Genomic DNA, 27,453 nt, shown 5'->3' with positions numbered 1-27,453 from the left:
ATCTTCTCACTCCAAGGGATAACAAGATCCTTTCAGAACGGTCTGAAAAGTCGGCCGTTCAAGACTCCTTGGCTCTCAGTGTTCAGTGTGCTGGCTCTGTGTCCAATATGGGCTAACGCCTACTTGCTTAAACTCGCCAAGTTGAATCATTGATGGCGGAGGTGGCAAGTCTTAAACAAGAGATCAGAGGGCTCAAGCACGAGAATAGGGTGTTACACGTGCTTGCAAATAGTTACTCTACGAGCATGAAAAGAAAGCTCGTCCAACTGCAGGAATCCGAAAGTCGGATTCAAAGTGATCACCAGAGGTTCGTTGCTAGATTCCGAAAGCAACTGATGTCTTCCCCTTCTGGTGTTTTGCTAAGTACTGGGGTGCCACATGATCAATCTCCAGTGCCTCCCCCTTCTGGGGTACTTCCGAGTACTGAGGCTTCACATGAGCAACCTTTGTGAATGCTCCATCCTGTTTGTTTGTTTTAACTCATGTGTATGTATATATCTGTAATTTCTTGGAAATATTAATAAATAAGCTTTATTTCATTCAATGTATTGTGCCAAATACAATAAAGCATATACTTCACTAAGATGTGGTACTTCTGGACCAAATATTAATTTATCTTTACCCTCACGAAGATAAATGATTATTCTTAGTGTCTTCATCATATGAGTATTCAACTCATAATCTTCAATCCATATGGTTCTTTTAATATCATAAATATCATGGATAAGATTCGTGTTGGTAGATTGTTCGATCTGCAGCTCGAGACAATAATTCCTTCAACACTTTATAATTTTTCTAGACTCTTCAGGAGTCCCAATTTAATATCATCAACTCTTCAAGAGTTATAATTTAATGTCATTGACTCTTGCAAGAGATTTTAGTATGTTGCAACAATATCATAATGATAGTACTCACTAAGGCAATTTATATCATCCATTGGTATTGAGTACATATTTTATGTTTTACCCTTCAGAGGCTTACTTCAAGCAATTTGAATCCTTCAAGGGTTTTCTACACTTCATGACATATTTTCCTTTGGAATTTATACAGAGCAATTTGCTTCCATGTATACTTGAGGGATTTACTTATGGAGATATAATGTGGGCGACTCACAACCCTTCGTATATAATTCTCCATTTATATGAACTTGTTTACAACCTTGTGTCATATCATGTAAGTGTATTACACTGTATTACAAATGCCCATATATAACCTCCTTGGTTCAATATCTTTTGGCTATTTGTATTGTATTCAAATATATATAGGTTCATTTGCCCACGTTCTTACAAAATTGTAATGGAATTGCCTTTCTCCATTTTGGCCAATAATTTTTCTTTTGTCGACAAACAAAAAAACGTGACTCAATATTAACACAGCTCATTGATGAATTTAGTAGCTACTTGTAAAAACCAAAATTACCATTGGTTATCATCAATCTGTGATCCCATATTCTCATGTGCATGCGCATGCATAAAAACTTTTCATTTCTTTGGATATCCATTGCCTCTTCAAGGGCATGACGCTATCTCTTCCAGGATAGTCATAATTTAGAGAATGTGGACCATAACCTCCTCTTGAGCGTTATAGAGCTTGGATTTTAATCTCCACTTCCGGGAGTTGAGTCATTGGAACCTATATGTCTATTATGCTCTATGTATGAGACATCAACATTCCCATGTATGTGGATTGTCCTATCTGGGACGTGTATCCATGCGGCGACTGTCATGCTTCTGGCATGCAACAGTTATGCTTCGGGAATGCAATAGTTCAGTAGTGCCATATTATTCTTCTTTCGAATAACTGAACCTTTTGAGTCTAAAAATCTGCCACGCTTCAGGTGTGCAACAGATAAATCATTTACTGTCTCATTATTTTATCCAACAGAGACATCAATTCTTGTAGGCACATTTGCAGTAAGTATATATGATTTCATCACTTTCGTTGCATCATTCAATTATTCATATTTCATTTTCTCATTGATTGCTTCGTGAATCAAAATAAGACAAATTCTCTTCGTTCTTCTGGAACGGTCTTTTCTCATCATTCTTTTGGAATGATATTTTCTCATCGTTCTTCTGGAACGATATTATTTTCTCCCCCTAATGGCAGGAAAATTGTCTTATCAAAATGACAGTCTGCAAACCATGCGGTAAACATATCCCTAATCAAGAATTCCAAATATTGAATGATAGATGATGTTCAACATCAATGCCCATTTCAGTACGTTGTGGCAGTGCAATAGGCACATAGATAACACAACCAAAAACTCGTAAATGTATAATGTTTGGCTAGTTCCCAAACACGAGTTGTACTGAGCAATATTGATGGTTGGAAATTGGTCTCATCCGAACTTAATAATGCGTCATGTAAAATGACATGTCCCCATGTAGAAAACTGGTAATTTCGTTTTCATGAGCAGAGCGCGGGTAATCAATTTTATCCGCTTAATAAATGCTTCTGCTAAACCATTTTAAGTATGGACATAAGGAACTTCTGGTCCTTATTAAATAGTCTATGGACTGAGACTTTTATGACCTTTATTATAATTAAGTTGAGGCACTGTGGCACTTCAAACTTAAGGTACTTATCAAGAAACTTCATGTCCGATCTTGAGGATCTAGGGACTTCATGTTTGATCCTTTTGCATGATGGAACTTCGGGTCCTATCATTTTATGTGATGAGGATCAAGAAACTGCAGGTTCTGATCTAATCAAGGAACTCTGGGTCCTTGTTATACTCATCGTAACAAAAGATAAGTACAATAAATAAATTAAAGCAATAGGCGGTAATTCCAGCCATAGTAAATAAATTGAACAATAAATAAATTAAAGCTTGTGACAAGGGCTTTAATTCAGCACCATTCACATAAATCAAAACTTAAAGCAGTAGGCGGTAAAACCGTCCATGATAAATAAATTGCTGTAAAGTAAATAAAGCTTGTGACAAGGGCTTTAATTCAGCACCATTCACATAAATATCAAAGCTTTAAAGCAAAGGGTAATAATTCTACCCACTATAAATAAATTGCTTTAAATAAATAGAACTTGTGACATGGGCTTTAAACCAACACCATGCACATAAATAAATATATAATTTTATTATTTCTTTTCATAATGGTGATGGTCTCATCAACTTCCCACTATCAACTTTATTATTATTTTTTATTATTTCTTCCCTTCACTTCTGTCGGGGCACGGGCACCCATCCAAATTGTCCTTATTTTATTAATGTTTTCATTTCACAACAAGTCCTTTTAGTTACTCAGGAAGTAAAAATAACAATAAGTTCCAATTGGTGTTCCTCCTCCGGTGAGTTTCGAAAAAGTCGAAACGGTTCCCATAAGTTTTGGAGTCAAGAGTGTCTGCAACTTATGAGAAGATCAAACTGTTAGATTTAGTTCAAATTTTAGTATGATATGGATAAGAGGATACCAAGCAACTTTCGTGAAGAAACAATTTCGATTTGAGCTACAGAAATAGAGTTATGGTACTCATAAGGTGGATGTCCAGTTTTCTACGGAAATTGGAAACTGGTTTGGTATTTCAGACATCTGCGACGATCGCACCGTTAACATTTTCTGAAATTTTGATATGTTGTAGATACTGAGCAGACGAACAACTTCCAAGAAGAAAGTATTTCAATCCGAGGTCCGCAAGTTGGAGTTCCGAGGCTATTTACATGGCTGTCAAATTCTCTTACAAATTTTGAGTCTTTTACTCTTTTGCTTCTGCAAAGGATGATATACAGTCATATAACAATATATATAGTTGCTTCAAGAAAATCAATTGTACTGAGATTTGAAGATGAAATGAAATTTTTTTCTTATCTATGAGATTCCAGCTGAAGGAGGTGAACAGGATTTGTGGCGTTGTGCTTTCCACTGACATGAGAGCTTCTCGTGCTGATAACGTGTTGTAAAATCGACTGTGGGTGCAGTGGAATAAATGAAACAAGACACAAAATTTACGAGGTTCCTCTACAGTCAGTGTGACTGGAGTACGTCCTCGTGGCAACAGTGGTGCTTTCATTATAATTTGAAATAATAGGAGTACAAAGATAACTCTCTCTATTATCTCCTCTTATCTTCCTCTATTTTCTCTCTTCCTCTTCCTTCTCTCTCTTCCTCTTCCTTCCTTCCTCTCTTTCTTTCCCGTGAACTCTCACATTCATCTCTCTCTTAGTTGTGTTTCATAAGGCTTGCTTTTATAGAAGCAAATCACATGCTAAATAGTGGAAGGGCAACTTGCCCATTATTTGAGTGGACATCCATTTCTACAACATTCTATTCTTTTTTTCTTTATTTAGGTAATATTGGCTCCTCAAGGATTTTTTGCGGAGATACTTCTCCTTCAAATATCTCGTGTCTTCTCTACAAAAGTTTGTATTTATAATTGAAAGTGTTCATATTATCTATGACTATAAAAGATCATATCTAAAAAAAAAATCAATTGAACGAAGATCGTTTTGTCCTTGAATTGTACAAAAACAGATAAACAGATTTAGTAAAAGTCTTACAAACCATTTATCTTTTTATTACAACTGATTGACTAAACGTTCTTAGTTTGAATTAATTTTTTACATAGATGACTATTACAAAGTGGTTTATAATGAAATGTTTTGTTCGTAAGCATTAAGTTTTGTGAATAGGCCACAAAGTATTTTGAGAAAGAACTCCTCCTTAGCCTTAATGAGCCAAACTCTTATGTTAATTGAATTAAGAATAGAGGACCTAATCATTTTTTCACCATCATTTGGTTGACAACGAGTGTTTTGTTAATAGATAGTAATAGTATAGATAATAAGGAAAACTAATAAAAATGTCTTAAAAACTTTGAGTTTTAACGATAAGAACAAAATAAAGGGTAAATTGAATGGTACCAAGATTGCCTTTTTAGTGTAAAAATGTGGTTTTTCGTTAAAATGAACAGTACCAGGAGTTTTTCGTTAAAGTTCCCATAATAATACGAATGTTATTTTTTTTTATAATAAAAAAAAAGTCTAAAGTCCTGTTGTCAAATATAGTAGCAGACACAATACAAAATAGTCGGTTGCATGTTTAAATAGTCAATACCATCCAACGCACATGTTAGTTTATTTGACACAAATAGTCATTACAGTTCGACGTACCAAATGAGATTTTAGGCAATTTAGCATATCTAGTCCTCACAATACGCTCCATCTTAAGGGAGAAGTTGACATAGCTTAGCACCACAATTAGGTGAGCAACTTATATGAAACATGTTCACCTTCACCTGGGGTCCCAACCAATAATACATTGTCATGTAAAGAAAAACTTACACTTAGCAATGAACACTATTCTAAAAATCCCCAGCGCTAGGCAGCTGGCGATTGTCCCGATTAATGCCTAGGCGTTTGAAAATTAAGAAATAACACCTAGACCTGCTGAGGACCTCGCCTAGACCATCAAGGCACCGCCTAGGTTGCAACTCACTTAGATAGAAAATAGATAACTTTCATTTTGCATTTTATTTTTTTTAATAAATTGTAAGAGACTTGTTAAATTCTTAAATGAACACACATTGTATTCTTGTTCTCCATGTTTTCATTTTGTTCAAATACTTCATAATATATATATCATTCTATCTTGTAGTTTATAAGTAAAAACAAACATTTATTTACATAAAATATAATAAATTTATTTAAATCCATCCATTTCGTCTAGTCACCCGCCAAGCCGCTAGATCCAACCCACCATCCGACTAGCGGCTAGCGGCTTTTAGAATCTTGACAATAAATTAATGGATACAGGAGGCCACGTGGCGGTGAACAAGTTTTCCGTAAGTTATTCTCCACAACTATAGGCCTCCAAGGTGCCGCCAAGTGTCAGCGTTTCAGCTCTTTATCTCTCTAGTCTCTTTCCCCAGTTGAAATTGAAATTGAAATTGAAAAATAGCAGAACCGCGTTACAGCGCCACTTAACAGCAGAAGCTAGAAGACAAAGCAAACGTCAATGGCGTCCACCACAAACTTCCAATCCTTCAACCTTCACACTTGACACTCTCATACTGCATAGCATACCATACTAGTAGTGCTTGAAGAAGCAGCAGCAGCAAATCATGGACGTCGCCAAGCAATTTAAACGTCCGAAACCCAAACTCGACCGCCAAAACGCCATTAAGAACGTCGACTACGACGCCTCTACCTCCTCCCCTTCCTCATCCTCCTCGCGCGGCCGTCACTCCCCTCTCTATGACCACCAAACCAGTTTCCGCGTCAGAGGCATTGACGGCGAATTCGACCTCATCTGCCGCAGCCTCGGGCTTTCCGGCCCCGAAGACTTCGCCATCCCAATCGCCGCTTGGGAAGCCCAGCGGGCCTGCATTTCCTCCCACGTCACCCCTCGCTCTCGCCTCCACGATCAGAATCATCATCCTCAGTTGCGCGACAGAGCAAACGTTGACGTTTTGGAGAAGAAGTCCGAAGCCAGGGTTATGCAGCTCGACAGTGAAATCAAGGCTTCGAGTTTGGCAGAATTTGGGGGAAATGGAAGAAACGGCGGTGCTGGTGGAGGAATTAAAGGTCTCCGCCCGCCTCCGGTTGTATTGAAATCTTTTTCCCCTCAGGAGGACCACATTGGTGTAAATTCGCTGAATCGCGTTGGCAATGTGAGCTATTCGGATGAAGAGGAGCTTGCAAATGAAGCAAATAGCGAAAGGGAATCGGTAAACGAAGCAAATGACGAGTGTTTGTCATCCAACTCATCTCCATCCAATGACAATAATGATGATCAAAATGCAGATGACAAAGCTGGTTTTGTTGGCATTGTAAGAATGGACCCGGAGCCAATCCATAGTATTTTTTCACCGAATGGGAAATTCAGGCGGAGTCTTTCGTCATCGTGGCAAAAAGGTCAGCTTTTGGGAAGTGGTTCTTATGGCACTGTGTATGAAGGCTTCACTGAGTAAGTGTTCATCTTCCACATCCATATATCCAAAATGTGTATGAAGGCTAATTTTGTTCCTGTCTTGTTGTTGTTGGTGATTACCGCTATGTTTGAATTAAACCCAATCTGAACACGACTTGTGAATTTTATATTTGGTCCAATGCCTCTTACTGTAAAGACATTACTCTACTGATTTGCAAACTCTAATAAGTTACTTTGAATTTGAGACAAAAAAGAACAAGAAATAACCATACTTCGGTAGGATACTGGGAATTCGTTGAAGAACTTAGCGCTAACGAATAGAAACATAGGACACCAAGACTACCACCACTTTCATAACAAGGGGGACCGCCATTCATGGTTATACGATTCTCATTTCTAATTGTTTAGTTTTTTGTGCTGCAATCCATTTAAGCACTTGTTTCTTTGTAATCTTTTGCATAATGTACCCATAAAACTTTGAGGTAGTCCTAAAAAACTTTATCCCTACCATTTCCAAGTTTTATTTTTCATAGTGTAAGCATTCAATTCTACTTTAGGCATTTCCACTCAAAGCATTTAGAATTTTTCTTAGCAAGAAGTTGTACAGTTAGAAAAAGGATGGAGAAGGTGAAGTTGGGATTGCATTAAACTGGGGCTATTCTGTTCAACAAAATTAACATGTTGGTCTCACTCTCTCTGTTTATCTCATGCTGCAAATGTTCTTTTGCAGCGATGGATTCTTTTTTGCTGTAAAGGAGGTTTCTCTACTGGATCAAGGGAGCCAGGGGAAGCAGTGCGTTATCCAACTTGAACAGGTCGAAAGAAACAGTCTTATTCTGATTGTGTTTTCTTACTCAGTAGATATTATTGTGTTTTCTGGATTCCTTAACATTCTTTCTTCTAATACGATTATTATTGTACAGGAGATTTCTCTTTTAAGTCAGTTTGAACATGACAACATAGTTCAATATCTGGGCACAGACAAGGTGTGCTTCTTTCTTTCTTGGTTTGCATTTCTTTGGTTCCTGCCAATTTATTAGAAGTACAACTTTCTACTTATTGGGGGAGATTTATCTTTTCTGTTTGCATTTGATCTTGTTGTTGCAGTTAGTGCATAGGTATTTGTACCTGTATGTGTGGATGTATGTAAATGTATTTGTAGAACCATAAACGATCAGTTAAAGAAATGCTTCACCAATGCAACCACTCAAGCTGCAATCATAAGATAAAGTAGCTTGCTATATTTCAATGTAATTTAATATATTTATTGAACTCTCCTGATTTGTACACTAATTGTTCATTGTAACATTATTACAGGATGAAACTAAGCTCTATATCTTCCTCGAGCTTGTAACAAAAGGCTCACTTGCAAATCTATATCAGAAGTATCACTTGAGGGATTCTCAAGTCTCTGGGTTTACAAGGCAGATTTTAAGCGGGTTGACATATCTTCATGATCGTAATGTGGTTCACAGGTAATATATTTTGGTTCTGGAATTTTTGTATTGTGATCTTTCTTTCTTTGTCTTTTGTGGTTACACTGAAGGGATTGAACCATTGACCTATACTAATCTTAGTAGACAAAGCTGTGAACAACCAGTAGAACAAAATATAAGGTAGAGTTTGGGAAATGGGTGAGGGTCTTCCGAATTCCAAGGCATTTAGGCAAAATGAAGAAGAAATGGATCACAAAATGTTTGGTAGGAGGAATTAGAAATGCATTACAAAAGACATGATAGGGGAATTTGTAAATGACTAGTTGGAAGGAGTCATGAGGTGCATTTTCTAATTCCTTTTATCTGAATTAAAATCTCTCCCGTCATGTACTGTGAAACATTTTATATATGTAATTACAGTATAGGCCCATGTGGAGAGAAGATACAACTACGTAAAAAATAACGAACCAAGCAATCCTCATTTAATCTACACTAGTATAATTCCCTTGGACATATTTTTCTGCATGTGTTCCTTATATTGATATTGCACTTGTAGAAGTTTAATATTTGATTCTAATATCTATATTTACAAGATTATTTTTTCCAGGGATATCAAATGTGCTAATATATTGGTGGATGCAAGTGGATCTGTGAAACTTGCCGACTTTGGGTTAGCCAAGGTAGAATTCCTAGTACTAACCTCTCTCTAACATACATTTCATAGAATTTCTGTTTTTTCGAAATGCAAATCCATGGAATTTCTAATGCTGAATCATGCCACACTGGCCTTCTGTTTTTCTAGGCAACCAAATTTAATGACGTGAAGTCTTGCAAAGGGACTGCTTATTGGATGGCGCCTGAGGTTTGCCTCCTCTCTTTACGATAAATATGTTTGTTGTACACATCAGGTTGATATTTCAACAACCACCTTTAGATAGTAAAACTAGTATGATGCAGAGTAATTCATCTAGTTGTGATTATCCGTGTAGTTAGTGCCAATAACTTGTACTGTTTTACTGTTCGTTTATTTTATGACTAGGCTCTCCCTAATTGAAATTAGGATTTAGCTGTTATTGTCCAGTTACTCTTTGACGTACAAAACTTAATTTTCATCATTTACCTTGCAATAGAAACTGATTTTTTTTTCAGTTCTCATCCATAGTTAAATTTTCAGTTGCAGATATATAATTGGGAATAATTTGCTCCGAGCATGCTTATCTGTTTCATGGATTTTGAGTTAACCTGTTGACCAGTAAGCTGTAAAATTGTAGGTTGTTAATCTAAGGAATCGTGGCTATGGGCTTGCAGCTGACATATGGAGCCTTGGATGCGCTGTGTTAGAGATGTTAACCCGCCGGCCTCCATACTCTCACCTGGAAGGCGTATGTTCAACATTTCTGCTCATATAATGCTAATCTTTTACCTTTTCTTTAGGATAAGAAATGCATAACAATATGCCCGCATTACATTTTGACCTAGATCATTGGATGTAGGAGCCAACCTCATGCCACACATCCCCCACCGTGAGATTTTACCCGGATCATCCTACTTGTACTCGGCCTTTGTGCTACCTATTAGCAATATGTATTTACTCTTCCATGTACCTAGATTCCTTAATCAAGAGTCATGGACCTATGTTTACCCCTTACAAAACCTGAACCCTGCGATTTCTTCTCAGACATCAGTGACGGTTTGGGTAACCTTAGTATTCCTAATCAATTTGGACTGTCCCCTGCAGAGTCATTTAGGAATCGGAAAAAAAATCATGTTCTTGTTTGTGTTGATTGGCAGATGCAAGCATTATTTCAGATTGGCAAGGGTGAACCTCCTCCAGTTCCTGATTCGTTATCAAGCGATGCACAAGATTTCATTTTGAAATGTTTACAAGTTAACCCTAATAGTCGACCTACTGCGGCTCAGCTACTGAACCATCCATTTGTGAAAAGGCCACTCCACGCATCCTCTGTCCCAGCTTCTCCTCACTGCAACAGTTTTCATTCGTGAATGCTTTGGTCAACAAACCTCAGTGATATCGTAAGGTAATATAGAGGAACTGGTACAGCAATTTACTTCCCTTCATACGTGCTTAGCAATTGAATCTATATACGCTGTCAAGCCATGTTAGAGCATTAGCTTCCACGAACGTGGTTTGGGGAAGGGGATATGCTTCCAATATTTTCGCAAAGATGCGAATGGCTTGCGAATCAAAGAAAGCACCTCTTGGTCCTTTTGTGTGAATCTACAATATTAGGGACTTGACGGACCAGAGAAGCTCGTTCAAGGAGATGAACTGTGCATAGCCTTCTATCCGCCGCCCGATTATTCATTGAACTGGTTGGTCCTGGTACGGCAAAACTGACCCCGAATGCTTGAAAATGATGTATGCTAGTCGACAAGTTTGCGAGCAATATCACGGGTACTTGTACATTACTTAGAGGGCAAGTTGTTTTACGAAGCTACCTTGTTTCTGGGGGGGAATTAATTGTAATTAGAACAAAACAGGATGAAGCACATGTTGTAGATTATTGACTTGCTGTAAATAATTTTTGTGATAACCTCCTGGTGGGTACAACTCAATTGAATATGAGGCTCGGTGGATTTGCATCAAGCCCGTTTGATAACCTAATCCACCGAGCATGTTTGATAACCATTATGTTTTAGTTTTCTTGTTAGAAATAGAGGGGCCAAGATCTAAACAAGACCCGAAACTCGAAGCTCATACCATAGAATTCATCTGCAATTCTCACAGTATATCACCTGATTAGTAGAACTAATGAAAATAATAACAAACAAAGCTTTCCGATTTGCTAAAGTATATGGTTACATAAAATGGCATAAACTTTGTACATAGTATAAATATGGCTCTCATACAATACTCGTTTGGAAACTCTTCAACCTAAGAAACTTAGGATACCATCTGATTAGTAGAACTAATCAAAACAGTAACAAACAAAAATCAAAAGATAAATTAAGATGGCAGTTAATTACCCATCAGATGAAATAACGGCACTTTCAGCATGATAGTTTAAAACCAGTAAGCAGCAGGACGGTGAATCGAGTATGAAAGCCTATTGGAGTGCTGTTTCTGATTGCTGGTTTGCACCGTACAGAAAACCAAATTGTGATTCCAAGCAACTTTTGTGAGTGTCTGATACAGCAACAGCTGTTTCCGAGACATCTCTCTTCATTTCAAAAATCTTAGACTGCACATATTCTTTGTACTTCGAGACTGAGTCAGCTACTGCCATGAGTTCATAAGCGCACTTTTGGGTTTCTTCTTCAGTTTGTTTGATTGCATCCTGCAGTTTCAGTTTGGAGGTCTGCAAGAAAAATGAGATTGGTTATGATATCAAATTAACAAAATCCTAGTTAAGGATTTTCGTATGGCATAACAATTTGGTGACCATAACAAGTTTAAGAAAAAACCAACTTCTTGAAGTTAATTATTCAAGAAATAAGTTAAAGAAAAACCTTCAGAATCTCGTCTGCTTCTCTTTCCACAGTATTCAAGTTATGAGTCTCCCTCTGAACATCTTCCATCAAGTTTCTAGCTTCGGCTGCACATCTAGAAGTGTATTCCTGTGTCTCTTTCTTCAACAAGTTCAGTTGAGCTTCAACCTAACGGGTAAAATATACACAAGCAAAAGATGAAGTCAAAACAAAATCCTTGTAAAATTGTATTTCTGTCCCAAAGTTCAAACCATATTGGAGCAATAACCATAAGATGCTTCAAAAGTAAGGGTGGTTTCCAAGAGTCCCACCACAGGATCAATATTTGGAAACGGACCTCCCTATCCTCTACAAGGTAAATACGAACTTACATGATAGGATCAATAACCTTTACAATCGATAATTTACTTTGTTATCAGAGTTCATTATGTTAATAAGAAAGTTTCAAAACATACCTAAGACTTTACTGCATGAAGGTCTTATGCATTTCTAGAAGACACGAAAGAAATTTGGTGCTCAAAAACTTATGGGGGTAAGGACCAACAACAACAACAACAACAACAACAAAGCCTTTTCCCACTAAGTGGGGTCGGCTATATGAATCCTAGAACGCCATTGCGCTCGGTTTTGTGTCATGTCCTCCGTTAGATCCAAGTACTCTAAGTCTTTTCTTAGAGTCTCTTCCAAAGTTTTCCTAGGTCTTCCTCTACCCCTTCGGCCCTGAACCTCTGTCCCGTAGTCACATCTTCGAACCGGAGCGTCAGTCGGCCTTCTTTGCACATGTCCAAATCACCAGAGCCGATTTTCTCTCATCTTTCCTACAATTTCGGCTACTCCTACTGTACCTCGGATATCCTCATTCCCAATCTTATCCTTTCTCGTGTGCCCACACATCCCACGAAGCATCCTCATCTCCGCTACACCCATTTTGTGTACGTGTTGATGCTTCACCACCCAACATTCTCTGCCATACAACATCGCTGGCCTTATTGCCGTCCTATAAAATTTTCCCTTGAGCTTCAGTGGCCTACGACGGTCACACAACACGCCGGATGCACTCTTTCCATCCAGCTCGTATTCTATGGTTGAGATCTCCATCTAATTCTCCGTTCTCTTGCAAGATAGATCATAGGTAACGAAAACGGTCGCTTTTTGTGATCTTCGCTAGATTGCTCCGGTCATTAGTGTGGATAAGTATATAAATGGATAGAGATAGGAAAGCAAACACAAGATGTACGTGGTTCACCCAGATTGGCTACGTCCACGGAATAGAAGAGTTCTCATTAATTGTGAAGGGTTTACACAAGTACATAGGTTCAAGCTCTCTTTTAGTGAGTACGAGTGAATGATTTAGTACAAATGACATTAGGAAATATTGTGGGAGAATGATCTCGTAATCACGAAACTTCTAAGTATCGGAGTGTGGTGTCGTCTTGACTTGCCTTATCTGTCTCATAGGTAGATGTGGCATCTTCTCTGGAAGTGCTCTTCCTCCATCCAGGGGTGGTATCTTTAACTGGTGGAGATGCACAAGGTAATGTATCAATTTCACTTGAAGCTTACTTGTAGTTTCAGGCTTGGTCAAGCGCGATACAAACCATGTAGTAGGAGTCCCCCAAGTCGCCGAGCTAGGGGGTCTGCTGAAAGAGGTGACAGACAAGGTAAGCAATCAGAGCTCCGACTGATTGTTCACCTTCTCCCCATCTTGCAGCAGCATGAAGGATAAAGAGAAGAAAAATGAGAAGAGATGATATGAGATACTTTTGCTTTTGAAGAAGTAACTTTCCACAGGCTTATTCTTGAACTGAGCTGGAGGGTTTTCTGGTTTCCTCCAGAGTATAAGGCCGACTGAAGAATTTGAGGGTCAAAACAAGTCCATCAAATCTAGAGTACGTTCCACCCTGCTGATATAGGATACTTTTGCTTTTGACAGAGTAATGGATGTATCGGCACGTGTGCTGTTACGCTTGTCTCCACATGCTTCCTTGTATCCTTCGCACTTGCCTTATCTGTTCCTCAAGCAGATGCGGAATCTTCCCTGGAAACATAAGATGTTGAAGATGAGTACTCGAGAGCAATGCCAGGTAAGTAATCAGGTAAGGGGTTCCAGGCAGTCAGTTCCTGGCTGGAAGCTTGATTCCAAGTGCTGACTGATTGCTCTCTTTCTCCTTGTCTTGCAGGTAAAAACAAGGCCAAAAGAAAAAACAGGGAAAAAGCATGATATGGGATACTCTTGCTTTTAACCCTGATGATATGAGATATTCTTGCTCTAGTATAGCTTGTTTGCAGAGGTATTATCGGGGGGAAAGAAAGCTGAATATTTCGAAAGGCTTTGTTGGGAGTGCCCTCTCAGATATGATGAAGGGTTGAGCATTTTTGCAGGTCTGCCTGTCCGTTGGGGATGGAGGTCGACATATATAGGAGTCTCCCTAACAACAAGTAGTAATGCTATTCCTTTACCCTGCTTGGTCATAGCACGGTAGTGGGAGCTGCCAGTTTCACATGTTTTAACTCTGTCAGAGCACTTTGAAAAAGTGGTCTGTGGTATCTGGCTCTCGAGATTCGGAGAACGATGCCTCTTCGATTTTTGAGAAAGCAATCATGTTGGGGGTCTGACTCTCGAGATTCGGAGAGCAGTGTCTCTTCGATTTTTGAGGAAGTAATCATGTTGGGAGTCTGGCTCTCGAGATTCGGAGGGCGGTGCCTCTTCGATTTTGGAGCAAGCAATCTTGTTGGGAGTGTTGTCTCGAATGTGAGTAAAGGTTGGACATGTTTGCTAGTCTACCTTGCCACGAAGCACAAAGGTTGACACATAGGGACTTTCCAATTATCCAGCAATGGTACTGTTCCTTTACCCTCTCTTCGATTTTGAGAAAGTAGTCATGTTGGGAGTCTGGCTCTCGAGATTCGGAGGACGGTGCCTCTTCGATTTTGGAGCAAGCAATCTTGTTGGGACTGTTTTCTCGAATGTGAGTAAAGGTTGGGCATGTTTGCTAGTCTACCTTGCCACGAAGCACAGAGGTTGACACACAGGGACTTTCCAATTATCCAGCAGTGGTACTGTTCCTTTACCCTTGTGGGTAATAATATGGTAGCTAGACCTTCAAAATTTATGTGTCTAAACTTTGTTAGTGCTGTTTCTTTGCTATTCTTTTACCTTTCTTGGTCAGAGCGATGTAGTGGGAGCTGCAAGCTTCACGTGCTCAACTTTGGCAGAGAACTTTGGCAAAGTGATCTGTGGTACCCATGAGTTATTGTTGCGTGTGGGAAGTGGGTGATTGAACAGTAAGATTCATGTGCTTTCTACTTCACCAGAAGTCTTCGACAGAATGCCCATAATTTCTGCGAAGCTGAGTGTGCGTGTGACAGGTGCTGACAAGGCTAGAAAAGTAGGTGCCTCTTTGATTTCTGAGATCGGCCCTCGTGGTCTCTGAGCAGCCCAGCTTTTGAGAAAGCGAGCGCCTCTTCGATTGATTCGGAGAACGGTGCCTCACCGATTTTTGAAAAAGCAATCATGCTGGGGGTCTGGCTCTCGAGATTCGGGGAGCAGTGTCTCTTCGATTTTTGAGAAAGTAATCATGTTGGGAGAGTGGCTCTCGAGATTCGGAGGGCGGTGCCTCTTCGATTTTGGAGCAAGCAATCTTGTTGGGACTGTTTTCTCGAATGTGAGTAAAGGTTGGGCATGTTTGCTAGTCTACCTTGCCACGAAGCACAGAGGTTGACACACAGGGACTTTCCAATTATCCAGCAGTGGTACTGTTCCTTTACCCTTGTGGGTAATAATATGGTAGCTAGACCTTCAAAATTTATGTGTCTAAACTTTGTTAGTGCTGTTTCTTTGCTATTCTTTTACCTTTCTTGGTCAGAGCGATGTAGTGGGAGCTGCAAGCTTCACGTGCTCAACTTTGGCAGAGAACTTTGGCAAAGTGATCTGTGGTACCCATGAGTTATTGTTGCGTGTGGGAAGTGGGTGATTGAACAGTAAGATTCATGTGCTTTCTACTTCACCAGAAGTCTTCGACAGAATGCCCATAATTTCTGCGAAGCTGAGTGTGCGTGTGACAGGTGCTGACAAGGCTAGAAAAGTAGGTGCCTCTTTGATTTCTGAGATCGGCCCTCGTGGTCTCTGAGCAGCCCAACTTTTGAGAAAGCGAGCGCCTCTTCGATTGATTCGGAGAACGGTGCCTCACCGATTTTTGAGAAAGCAATCATGCTGGGGGTCTGGCTCTCGAGATTCGGGGAGCAGTGTCTCTTCGATTTTTGAGAAAGTAATCATGTTGGGAGAGTGGCTCTCGAGATTCGGAGGGCGGTGCCTCTTCGATTTTGGAGCAAGCAATCTTGTTGGGAGTGTTTTCTCGAATGTGAGTAAAGGTTGGGCATGTTTGCTAGTCTACCTTGCCACGAAGCACAGAGGTTGACACACAGGGACTTTCCAATTATCCAGCAATGGTACTGTTCCTTTACCCTCTCTTCGATTTTTAAGAAAGTAGTCATGTTGGGAGTCTGGCTCTTTAGATTCGGAGGACGGTGCCTCTTCGATTTTGGAGCAAGCAATCTTATTGGGAGTGTTTTCTCGAATGTGAGTAAAGGTTGGGCATGTTTGCTAGTCGACCTTGCCACGAAGCACAGAGGTTGACATACATGGACTTTCCAATTATCCAGCAGTGGTACTGTTCCTTTACCCTTGTGGGTAATAATATGGTAGCTAGACCTTCAAAATTTATGGGTCTAAACTTTGTTAGTGTTGTTTCTTTGCTATTCTTTTACCCTTCTTGGTCAGAGCGATGTAGTGGGAGCTGCAAGCTTCACGTGCTCAACTTTGGCAGAGAACTTTGGCAAAGTTATCTGTGGTACCCATGAGCTATTGTTGCGTGTGGGAAGTGGGTGATTGAACAGTAAGATTCATGTGTTTTCTACTTCCCCAGAAGTCTTTGACAGAATGCCCATAATTTCCGCAAAGCTGAGTGTGCGTGTGACAGGTGCTGACAAGGCTGGAAAAGTAGGTGCCTCTTCGATTTCTGAGATCGGCCCTCGTGGTCTCTAGGGAGCCCAGCTTTTGAGAAAGCGAGCGCCTCTTCGATTTCTGAGATCGGCCTTCGTGGTCTTTGAGCAGCCCAACTTTTGAGAAAGCAAACGACTCTTCGATTTCTGAGATCAACCCTCGTGATCTCTAAGCAGCCCAACTTTTGAGAAAGCAAACGCCTCTTCGATTTCTGAGCAGGCGCCTCTTTGATTTCTGAAGCTCCGTCGAGTGCAGATTTTTATAGGGGCTGGCATTAAGTTCCAAAGCACACTTGAATCTCTACCAGTAGAAGCTTCATTCTTGCACTTCTAAGATCTTGATTTGTCCGACCTCTTCTCTCTTCAACACCTTTGAAAATGTCTGGCCCCTCCGACCGTCGTTTTGACTTGAACCTTGTTGAAGAGGCAGCCCCGCCTTCTCCAGACAACATATGGCGCCCATCCTTCGTCTCCCCAACTGGTCCTCTTACCGTTGGGGATTCCGTGATGAAGAATGATATGACCGCTGCGGTGGTGGCCAGGAACCTTCTCACTCCCAAAGATAACAGACTACTTTCCAAACGGTCTGATGAGTTAGCTGTTAAGGATTCGCTGGCTCTCAGTGTTCAGTGTGCAGGTTCTGTGTCTAATATGGCACAACGCCTATTTGCTCGAACCCGCCAAGTTGAATCATTGGCGGCTGAAGTGATGAGTCTCAAACAGGAGATTAGAGGGCTCAAGCATGAGAATAAACAGTTGCACCGGCTCGCACATGACTATGCTACAAACATGAAGAGGAAGCTTGACCAGATGAAGGAAACTGATGGTCAGGTTTTACTTGATCATCAGAGATTTGTGGGTTTGTTCCAAAGGCATTTATTGCCTTCGTCTTCTGGGGCTGTACCGCGTAATGAAGCTCCAAATGATCAACCTCTGATGCCTCCTCCTTCTAGGGTTCTGTCCAGTACTGAGGCTCCAAATGATCCCCCTCCGGTGCCTTCTCTTTCTGGGGCTCTACCGACTGCTGAGACTTCTCCTAAGCAACCTTTGTGAAGGCTCCCTCTTGTGTGTTTATGGGGGTAAGGACCAAATCAGTAAAACCAGAAAGCAGCATCAAGGCCTGTGTACAAAATCCAATGGTTTATGCCATGACTAGAACACCAGAGCTCTCCAAAACTAATATGCTCCCTCAGGCTGTATTTATTATGCCTGCCACTGTTGAAACTTCTGAAACCAGATTGGTTTCCTTAAACGGTTCATGTTTTTCTGGGTCTTTCTCCAAACAAGACGTATAATAGGTTTGCCGTCATCCAAAAGCACCCTTTATGTAGTTTGTGTGAAGCACAGTTCACTATTTTCCAGACCTTTTTTATAGATCCATCCACAAGATTAAAACCATAAGGTTGGCTACATGAATATTTTGTCATTACATTGTCTACAGCCAGGTTCTCATCCTTCATTTTTCTCACTTTGCCTCTCAAACTGATCAAACAACTCTGATGAATCCGACGCCCTAGATTCTACCAAGAAAAAGTTAAAAAGTAGGCAAACAAATATATGTTCCGCAGCAACAGGTACATGCCAAGAGGCGTAAATGACAACACGATTCTGAGATGGCCGGAGACGAAATGTTCCAGAAAGGAAAGCTCAAGACTAAACATATAGGGCCTTAAGAGGCCAATGCCAACAAAGATACCCTTTATTTCTAGGAAAGATACTCTCGGGTAGGTAGTTTGCAATTCTCTTACAGTAAAGCGGTGATCACTTATTTGGGATTTACAATTCAAAATCCTAGTTTAGCATATGATGTGACATTGTCAGTTATCACTGAACCTTTTTAACCTTCTCAGACACTTTTGAGCGCTCCAACCACTTTAAGCAACAAGTAGACCTTGGATATACACTCAATCCAAACAAAACAAAACAAAACAAGAAAAAACATACCTTAAATTCCCAAATCCATCCCCTCTCCCATTCATAATTCTAATAAGAACACTGTTCACAGCCCATATATTGTCACTAGTTATATTTGCGCTTAGTCCCACAATACTTGTCTTTCACAGTTCAAAGTTTCAAACCATAAAGCTCCAACATGCTTCCTAACCTAGCAGCATTTATCCATTAAATCCAACCATTCTAATAATATGCACTTATGCAGACAAATATTTCTTTATAGTTGCTGCAACTTATAACTTTGAATCCAAAATGCAGATGAACTAAGAAAAATGTCAGTGCATGGGAAACATCAAACCCTACCCATGATTATAAAAACCCAAACACACTTTCTTACAAAACTGGAATGAGCTCAATGTAGTAAGGCAAAGAATCAACAACAACAACAACAACAACAACAAAGCCTTTTCCCACTAAGTGGGGTCGGCTAGTAAGGCAAAGAATCATTCAAATAAAATTTAGCATTTGAAATCTACGTGTTTTTGTTACAGTGTCCTAAAGATTTTAACATTTGAATTAATTTTGGAATAATTTATTGAGCAGTAGAAGAATTGTTTGTGGGAACGATAAAAAGGACTCATCATCAACACCAAATAGAATGGACTACGCGGTTTTGTGACAACAATAACCAGACCAACAAAGGAGACCTCTACATATGCACACCAAATGAAATAACTCATTCCCTTCCTATGCACAACAAAAAAAAGTGGCTTAATTTTGATCCACTTACTTCATCGATATGAGATTGAAGCGTCGCTATATAATTGCGTTTGCCCTCAATCTGAGCAGAAAGTTCACTTGACTGTTTCTGAAGGGATATCAACTCTTCCAGTTTATCCACAGAGCTTTTCTTTATATCGTCTAAGTAGGAGTCAAGTGAAGGCTTTAATGTTGATTTGTAGTCAATCCCCATAACCTCAGCTGGTGTTGATCCCTTAGCATTCAATCCATACTGAAATCCATTACCAAGTTTCAACCTGCTACAACGAAAAATAGGGAGAAATTGCATACAAAAGATTATTAAATTTTGTCGAACCTTGTAACACTGTCAACCGTCATAAGCCAGCAAACAATTAAAACAAATAAAAACAAGTAGGCAAACGACTTCAAACAAATCACTAGCCTTAATTGGCTCAATGCCAAATTGGATCGACACTATCGAAGTCAATGATATGCATCCCAAAACAATCACACACAAAAATTACAAATCTTTAGCAAGGGGCAAGAAAAAAAAATCACATGAAAAGGAGACAAACCTCCTCATAGCCTGGTTGCAGTCCATGGCCACAGCCTCAAGGTCCTTAAACTTATGGTTAAGCATGGTATCAAGTTCCCAAGCCTTCTCCTCCCACGCATTCCTTTCGAGCTCGGCTTCCCCAATATCCCTCTCTACTGCCTGCAATTCCCTCTTCATTCTATCCACATCCCTGGCATTGAAGGTCTGCAATTCCACCCTATTCTTCAACTCCGCATTCTCTTGGCAAATCCTCTTATTATCCACCACTTTGGCCTCCAATTCCTTCTCTCTCCCCTCCATCACCGCCTCCAAATTTGCGATACTCTTCTCCAGATTCCCTATGATTTCATTGAACTTGACCACATCCCCCTCCAACAAACCCCTCTCCTTCTCCAGCGCCTCCCTCCTGGAGGGCTCCGACCGCATCATCTCCACCCTTCCCTGCAGCTCCGTGGCGGTTGCCTCCAATACCCTAACATTCTCCTCCGCATTCTCTTTCTCCCTATCCAACTTGTCCAAGAAATCTCGGTCCAAGGCCTCCACGGCGTCATCGTCCCCGTGTATATAATGCAAGTAACTCTCCAGGGCGTACTCAGACATGGCATTGTTCTCGACGAAGGCCCGGGAATCGGTGGCGAGATGGTCGGTGTAGAGCACAATCTGGAAGACCCAGTGGATGACAGCGAGCAGAGTGGGCCACTGGTGGGCGTTGACGGTGGGGTTTCGGAGCATGGCCTTGTTGGGCTTGAAGGGGCATTTCAGGAATTTGAGGAGGAGGGGGAGGTCGTCCTCCAGCTTGGGGGAAGGGTAGTCGAGGCGGGCGAGGAGGAATTTTAGGGTTTCGGTGATTTCCCTGGCGGAGGGGATCGGGAATTTGAGGGAGAATTGGAGGGAGTGGGAGGACAGGTAGGAATTGATGGCGGAGACGGTGGACTGCTGGAAGGAGCGGTCTTTGTACAGGTCGAGGGCGGTGGTGGTGGGACCCATGCCCACCGAGGAAGGGCGGCTGCTTGCGAAGCTGGCATCGGAGTCCCGTTGGTGGCGGAAGTGGTCCAGCGGCGTTGCCGGTGGTGGGCGTGGGTTGAACGACTCCCTGACTCGCCCACGGCTTGTGCCTCTCATCTTTCTTCCCTTCTTTTGGCGTTTCAATTTTCAGACTGTTTTTCCCGCTCCTGCAAGTAGTAGTGGCAGCGACTAGCGAAAGATCCCCACTCTCCGGACCATGCGATCTGAGCCGTCCACTCCACACTTACGCTTGGGTGAACAACCTTGGAGATGTCCTTGCTCCTTGTATGGCTTCAAGGGAGCGACTCCTTACCACTTTAATTTTATTTATTCATATTGGCTGAAATTATTATTTGTGTTTTTTGGGGTTTCAAGGGTGTTATTAGGGGTGGGCAATAAAAAAATTATAAAAAAAAAAAAGAAACCACCGACGGTTTAGTTTGGTTTGGTTTTTTTTTTTTTTTTTAGAGTAAACCGAACCGCACCGACTAAGGTTGGTTTGACGAGCGGTTCTTATAATTCTTGGACATCGAGTTAACCGAACTAATCTGTGTGTTTGCTTTTATTTGTTTTAATCATAATAGACATATCATGTACCCACCACAACAAAACAAAACGTGGTAGTTTTGCGAACTCTTGTGCAAAGCTTATGCTTCTATGTTTACATAATTACATGGGTAGATTGTTATTAGGGGTGGGCAATAAAAAAATTTTAAAAAAAAAGGAAAAGAAATAATCGACGGTTTAGTTTGGTTTGGTTTATTTTTATTTTTTTAGAGTAAATCGAACCGCATTTACTAAGGTTGGTTTGACGAGCGGTTCCTGTAATTCTTGGACATCGAGTTAACCAAACCGATCCGTGTGTTTGCTTTTATTTGTTTTAATCATAATAGACATATCATGTACCCACCACAACAAAACAAAACGTGGTAGTTTTGCGAACTCTTGTGCAAGGCTTATGCTTCTATGTTTACATAATTACATGGGTAGATTGTTAGAGTGTAGGAAGTGCTGGGAAAGTTACTAGAGGCTTGGAAGTATGGAACTTTTGGAACTTTTTGATCTTTTGGAGCTTTTGGGACTTTAATTCTTAATTATCTATATGTAATGCTTTCTCCAGTATAACTTTTGAACTTTAAAAATGTCTGAATGTAATATTTAAGTATCTATATGTATTGCCTTCTTTGGTATATCTTTTGACCTTTGGAACTTTTGGATTATAATATTTTGAAAAATTGGAGCTTTGATGAATTTCTTTTTTTGTAACTTTAAGAATGTTTGAATGTTAAACTTTGAATTTAACTAGTGATCATACAAACCGAAATAAGATAATTTACAACGGCTCAACGAAATAAGACAATGGGTTAATGTCCTCAATGTCCTCTACTAGCCATCACTTTTCTCGAACATTTCAAATCACATTTTACAAACATTTCAAACATGCAAGTCAAATCAAATTTCATAAAAGTAGGAATTTTTATGAAATTTCAATCATGCATTTCAAATCGCATTTCACTTGAGGTGCTTTTAGAATTTAAAAATATTTTCTCATCGACATACAATACGAAACAAAGAATTCAGAAGAATATAGATGGATTCCAGGCCACTCAATGACATACAATACGAAACAAGGAACCATACCTCTCACTGAAACCCCAGCAAAAGCCGATTTCATACTACTCAACGGAATCGATCAGAATCCTAGAAACATAATTTACAACGGCTCAACGAAATAAGACAATGGGTTAATGTCCTCTACTAGCCATCACGTTCTCAAACATTTCAAATCGCATTTCTCAAACATTTCGAATATGCAAGTCAAATCAAATTTCATAAACGTATAAATTTTTATGAAATTTCAATCATGCATTTCAAATCACATTTCACTTGAGGTGCTTTTAAAATTCAAAGTTTTTTTTAATTTATTTTTTTAAATATTTTAGATATTTCAAAAACGTTTCTAGACATGTCTTATAATTTAACTACTATAGTCAGATGCACATTGTCTCCTAAGGTTGATAGCCATGCGAAATTGACAAATTGTCTCATAGGGCCGATAGCCACGTGAAATTGACAAATTGTGAATCTTAGGTAACAGGATCCTCTCTGGATCTTTTTGGTAAAAATCTTGAGAATTCGTAAATTATGTTCATTTATTATACATCATACAATTAGTTTTTGTCAGGTACTATTCATATTTAATTTTAAATAAAAATATTTAAAATAATTTTTAACTATATAATATACGATGAACGGATATGATTCACGAATCCAACGATAATCCGGATTCGAATCTTAGAACGTGGACACATATTTACAGTACAGCACGACGGCACGTGACAACGTGACTGACAGCGTTAAACCAGTGAAACTGAGCGTGCTCGACAGCCGCCCAAGCAGCGCGTGGATTCAAAATCAAATCAGCTGCCCCCACGTCTCCGATAACACATCAGAGGAGAGAGAAAGAGAGCGAGGAGAGAGATATATATATATATAGAGAGAGAGAGAGAGAGAGAGAGAGAGAGAGGAGAATACAATACAGTTTTCACAGAGAGTAGCGTAGAAATGACTCGAAATCGACGAAAAGCTTGGAGCTTTCTCTCTCCTCGTTTCTCTCTCTAAAAATGAAAGAAACATCGCCACAAAGAAAAGCTTTTGTGATTTCATTTCGCTCCCTCCCGCCCCCGCCCATCACTCTTTCGCATGGCTCTGAGCCTCTGCCTCGATTCCTCCGCCTCCTATGAAACCCTAATTTCCCTTCTTCTCCCCCAAATCCAAATTCCAAATTGCTCCGACTCTGACCGCCTTTGAAGTTTCAACAATCGCAGTAGTAGTGCATATACCTATATCTGGTGCGATTGCGATACTTTTTCAATTTATCTTATCAGATGTGTTTCTCTTCCTCCTTCATTTCTCGAGCTTGAGAGTCTGTTTGGTTGCCGAGAAATGAAAGGAAAATCATTAAGTTATGTGGTTTTTCTCTCTCTTCTGTTTTCATTTTCTTTTACTTTTCCAATTAAAAATTGGAAATTTTGAATTTTGAATTTTGAAAGCTGGGTTATCCTTTGCTTGCAAAATTGAGCAACCAAAAGTCCACAACTTTCATTTTTAACAAAAAATTGAGATTATTCACTTTCACTTTTATGATTTTATCTTTGGCTTTTTATAAAAGATTCTAATTTTAACTAAATTTGAATATTAATTAATATATTTGTGGATCTCTCTCATATGGATAAGAGGTGAGGTTCCATGTGCTTGGCCTCATGCTTTTGGTTGTAATTTGATTAATATATTAATTCCCTTAAACACGTTGTCTGTATACATCTCTGACTTGTTTCTGTTTCTCTTGTGATTGTATCTCAGACGCAACTAACTTATCTCGGATCCAGAATTGCTCTGACCGCCTCTCAGGTTAGGCTTTCTGGTTTTCAGTTTCAATTACCAAAGATTATATCTTTAGCTGGAATGAAATGTATGTGTTTCTGGGTATAATTGGCTTGATTGCGTGGAGTCAAGATTCAAGCAGTTTCTGGCTTTGCCCAACATTTTAATCTCTACTAATCATGTAGTTTTCGGGGAATTCTAGTTACTTCATTAGTTCAATCATTCAATATTCGTACTAGTGTCTATGCAATTGTGTGTCTTTTTTCTTGAAGAATCAATTGAGCACTGGCTGTTTTGACCCCTTCAATATCAATGATCTGAGAGTTGATCTCGAGGTACTTTGTTCTTTATTCTTTGGGTTTGATAGTTGATCTAAAAATTCAAGGCTTTTCGTCATTTTTTAGAATTCAATTGTGACAATTCATTTTGCAACTGTATTTAGGAAAACCCAATTTAAATTATTTCGTCCCAGTGCTTTTAGTTCTGTAGTCCTTTGAATATAGACCACAAGTAGTGATCTAGAAAGGACTGGTGTTCAGAAGAATGTAGGATGATTTTGGACCTTGCTTGCAATGGCTTTTAAGATTAGCAAATTTTATGGGCTTCTGAAATTTTCTTTGTTTTTTTTAAAGCATTAACTGTGGGATCTGTCTGCTATATGGATTTCTGGTCTTGCTAGATTGCAGAATTCTGCATTAAGTTGAGCAGCGTAGTAGAGTATAACTATTTGAGTCAGGAGGCTACCGTCCTTAACCAGAAGATTTTGAAATTTGTCAAGCAAGGATGCATATGTTTTATTTCATGATTGGAACAACTGTTCTGGATGGTCTAGATGGCCCTAAATCATTGCTGTCACATCTCTTGAACTATATGAAGGCACATGTCCCCTGAATGTAGTCAGGTAAAGACAGAAGAGGGCACTTATTTCTCTTCCTTTTTGGTTTTTTTGTCCTATTTGAACGTATTAGGCATGGTCAGCCTTTGTTTTTTTTACCCTCTTCCCTTGTGAATGGATATGCCTGTGCTTCACCTTGCAAATCGATATGCATCCGTATTTGGAATTGCAATCGTGGAGGAAATTGCATTTATGCATTTCTGGTTTAAAGAGTGATGTCTTAAGATTCTCCCACTTGGTGTTGGATGTGTTGCATGCTATGAGGACAGGGGATTCTCTTTCTTTTTTTCTATTTAAAAAATAATAATTTTACCGGACATTTTTTTTTCCTTCCCTTTTTTCCCCTTTTTGATAACCATGGATAAGAGTAAGTTGCAAAGTTTGTCAACACTCCTTTTTGTGTGTGTGCTTTTTGGCCACTTGTGAGGAGTTTTTATGAGATGACCTGATCTGAAAAATTGGTGATTGAAAGGCGCACTATGGATTCTTTTCAAGTTCAAGGTTCTGACATATTTTTATTCTTTTGAGACTTTGACAATTGAAGCACAGGATTGGCATCTGCAGTAATAGGGTGAACTTTAAAGTTCCATGTACGTATATCTGGACAATCACGGTTCTGGTATAAATTTTGCTATATCATTTGCAGGTAAATCATAGAAATGGCAAAAGGTAGCCGGGGACGACGCAGAATTGCTTCCCGACGATACAGAGCAACTCCATACCCATTGCAGAACAATCAAGATCTATTGGAGGATCTGTGCCCGAGGAAATGCAGAGACTTGGAAAAAAAAGACTGGGAGGATGCAACATGTTCTGTGTGCATGGAGTATCCTCACAATGCTGTCCTTCTCCTTTGTTCTTCTCATGACAAAGGTTGCCGTCCCTACATGTGTGGAACTAGTTTCCGGCATTCCAACTGTCTTGGCCAGTACAAGAAAGCTTATACTAAAATGGGGTCATCTGATCATGGACAACCATTGCTTGGCTCCAACAACAATCCAACTGCTGTACCAGATGCTGGATGGCCAGTACAGAGGTGTGAAGTTACAGAGCTTGCATGCCCCCTCTGTAGGGGCCAGGTGAAGGGCTGGACTGTTCTTGAACCAGCACGAGATTATCTAAATACAAAAAGGAGAAGCTGCATGCAAGAAAATTGCGCATTTGTCGGAAATTACAAGGAGCTTAGGAGGCATGTGAAGGAAGAACACCCCTCCGCGCGGCCACGAGAAGTGGATCCAGACCTCGAACAGAAATGGAGAAGTCTTGAACATGAGCGTGAGACGAACGATCTGATGAGCACAATCCAGTCTACCATGCCAGGGGCAATGGTTTTTGGAGATTATGTAATAGAAAGAAATAATTATGGTTTGGATACGGACGAAGAGGATGGTGGCTTTGATGCAGATGCTCCAGAAAGAAATGGGGGGTTCGGGCTGGGATTCGATGGCAATCTGGTGAACGTCTTTTTCCTATTACATGCATTTGGGCCATCAGGCACTGACCTGACAAGACGTCTACGGCAGCCAGAGAGGGCCTTCCACCACTCAGCGGACGGCAGTGCTGCTGGCATCAGGCACACAACTCCTATTGGTGGTTTAGATTCCTCTGATCAAGATGAAGAGAATGAAAGTGATGGTGATGACGACGGTGGTGGTATGTCGTTGGTGAGCCGCCTTCGGCGTCATGGGAGGGTGTTGTTGGGACGTTCTGGGAGGAGAGGTGCGCGTAGAGAAGGAAATAGTGATGAAAGATAAGTAGGAACACCTGTTTAGATACACAAATTTTAGGAGTGATTGCACAAAAACAAATAAAAGGAAGTCAGGATTTTAACTTTCTCGCATTTGCATTGGATTTATTTCTCATTTGAAAGGCTTGGGGCCTTTTCCCTCTGTTGTGTAATGTATTTTCAACATGTAATTTTACCTTATTCCTTCCTCAATGTATGAATGTAATTTTACCTTTCACCTTTTACCCTCCTCAATGTATGAATAAACATTTTTATTCTTTCATTTCCACTCTAATTAATCTGGTTACACTTGTTGTTTGCAATTTGATTTACTTAATCATTTAAAAAAGGGTTAGGATCGGGGGACGTTCATTAATACATTTTGTAGACACTAACGTATTTCAATAATCCAATCGTCATATTTTTTAGATTTTTCCTTAAAGATTATGTCTACCAATAATCTTGTAAAATTCGACTTA

At 39.9% G+C, this 27,453-nt stretch overlaps 3 protein-coding genes and 1 long non-coding RNA gene across 6 annotated transcripts; 2 read left to right on the top strand and 2 right to left on the bottom strand.

The window, feature by feature from the left end:
• Nucleotides 1-5,908: 5,908 nt before the first annotated feature.
• Nucleotides 5,909-10,973, top strand: LOC126601860 (mitogen-activated protein kinase kinase kinase 9-like). The gene is made up of 8 exons (XM_050268629.1): nucleotides 5,909-6,923; nucleotides 7,618-7,702; nucleotides 7,811-7,873; nucleotides 8,205-8,362; nucleotides 8,931-9,003; nucleotides 9,126-9,185; nucleotides 9,595-9,705; nucleotides 10,115-10,973. The coding sequence occupies exons 1-8, from the start codon at nucleotides 6,079-6,081 to the stop codon at nucleotides 10,325-10,327; spliced, it is 1,608 nt and encodes a 535-aa protein (XP_050124586.1). The 5' UTR covers nucleotides 5,909-6,078; the 3' UTR covers nucleotides 10,328-10,973.
• Nucleotides 10,974-11,126: 153 nt separating this feature from the next.
• Nucleotides 11,127-21,263, bottom strand: LOC126601859 (kinetochore protein NDC80 homolog). Its single transcript, XM_050268628.1, has 4 exons — nucleotides 19,984-21,263; nucleotides 19,458-19,704; nucleotides 11,795-11,941; nucleotides 11,127-11,643 (listed from the first exon to the last, which is right to left on the bottom strand). The coding sequence occupies exons 1-4, from the start codon at nucleotides 21,084-21,086 to the stop codon at nucleotides 11,392-11,394; spliced, it is 1,749 nt and encodes a 582-aa protein (XP_050124585.1). The 5' UTR covers nucleotides 21,087-21,263; the 3' UTR covers nucleotides 11,127-11,391.
• On the bottom strand, nucleotides 12,779-17,003 carry LOC126601863 (uncharacterized). The gene is made up of 2 exons (XR_007615839.1): nucleotides 16,485-17,003; nucleotides 12,779-14,874 (listed from the first exon to the last, which is right to left on the bottom strand). It is a non-coding gene; the product is annotated as an uncharacterized LOC126601863 (long non-coding RNA).
• Nucleotides 21,264-23,470: 2,207 nt separating the features above from the next.
• On the top strand, nucleotides 23,471-27,257 carry LOC126603257 (uncharacterized). 3 transcript variants are annotated; one of them, XM_050270043.1, is made up of 4 exons: nucleotides 23,471-23,821; nucleotides 24,333-24,380; nucleotides 25,040-25,254; nucleotides 25,895-27,257. In XM_050270043.1, exon 4 carries the CDS (start codon nucleotides 25,908-25,910, stop codon nucleotides 27,000-27,002), a length of 1,095 nt encoding a protein of 364 aa, XP_050126000.1. In that variant the 5' UTR covers nucleotides 23,471-23,821; nucleotides 24,333-24,380; nucleotides 25,040-25,254; nucleotides 25,895-25,907; the 3' UTR covers nucleotides 27,003-27,257. The 3 variants fall into 3 exon arrangements, with proteins under 3 accessions (XP_050126000.1, XP_050125999.1, XP_050125998.1); XM_050270042.1 differs by having other exon boundaries at nucleotides 25,033-25,254; XM_050270041.1 differs by lacking the exon at nucleotides 25,040-25,254.
• The last annotated feature ends 196 nt before the right edge of the window (nucleotides 27,258-27,453 follow it).

Source organism: Malus sylvestris, chromosome 15 (assembly GCF_916048215.2).
Source record: "Malus sylvestris chromosome 15, drMalSylv7.2, whole genome shotgun sequence".
In the NCBI taxonomy this organism is placed as follows: domain Eukaryota; kingdom Viridiplantae; phylum Streptophyta; class Magnoliopsida; order Rosales; family Rosaceae; genus Malus; species Malus sylvestris.
Note: the sequence above shows the minus strand (reverse complement) of the source record. Positions and strands in the feature narration are given on the sequence as shown.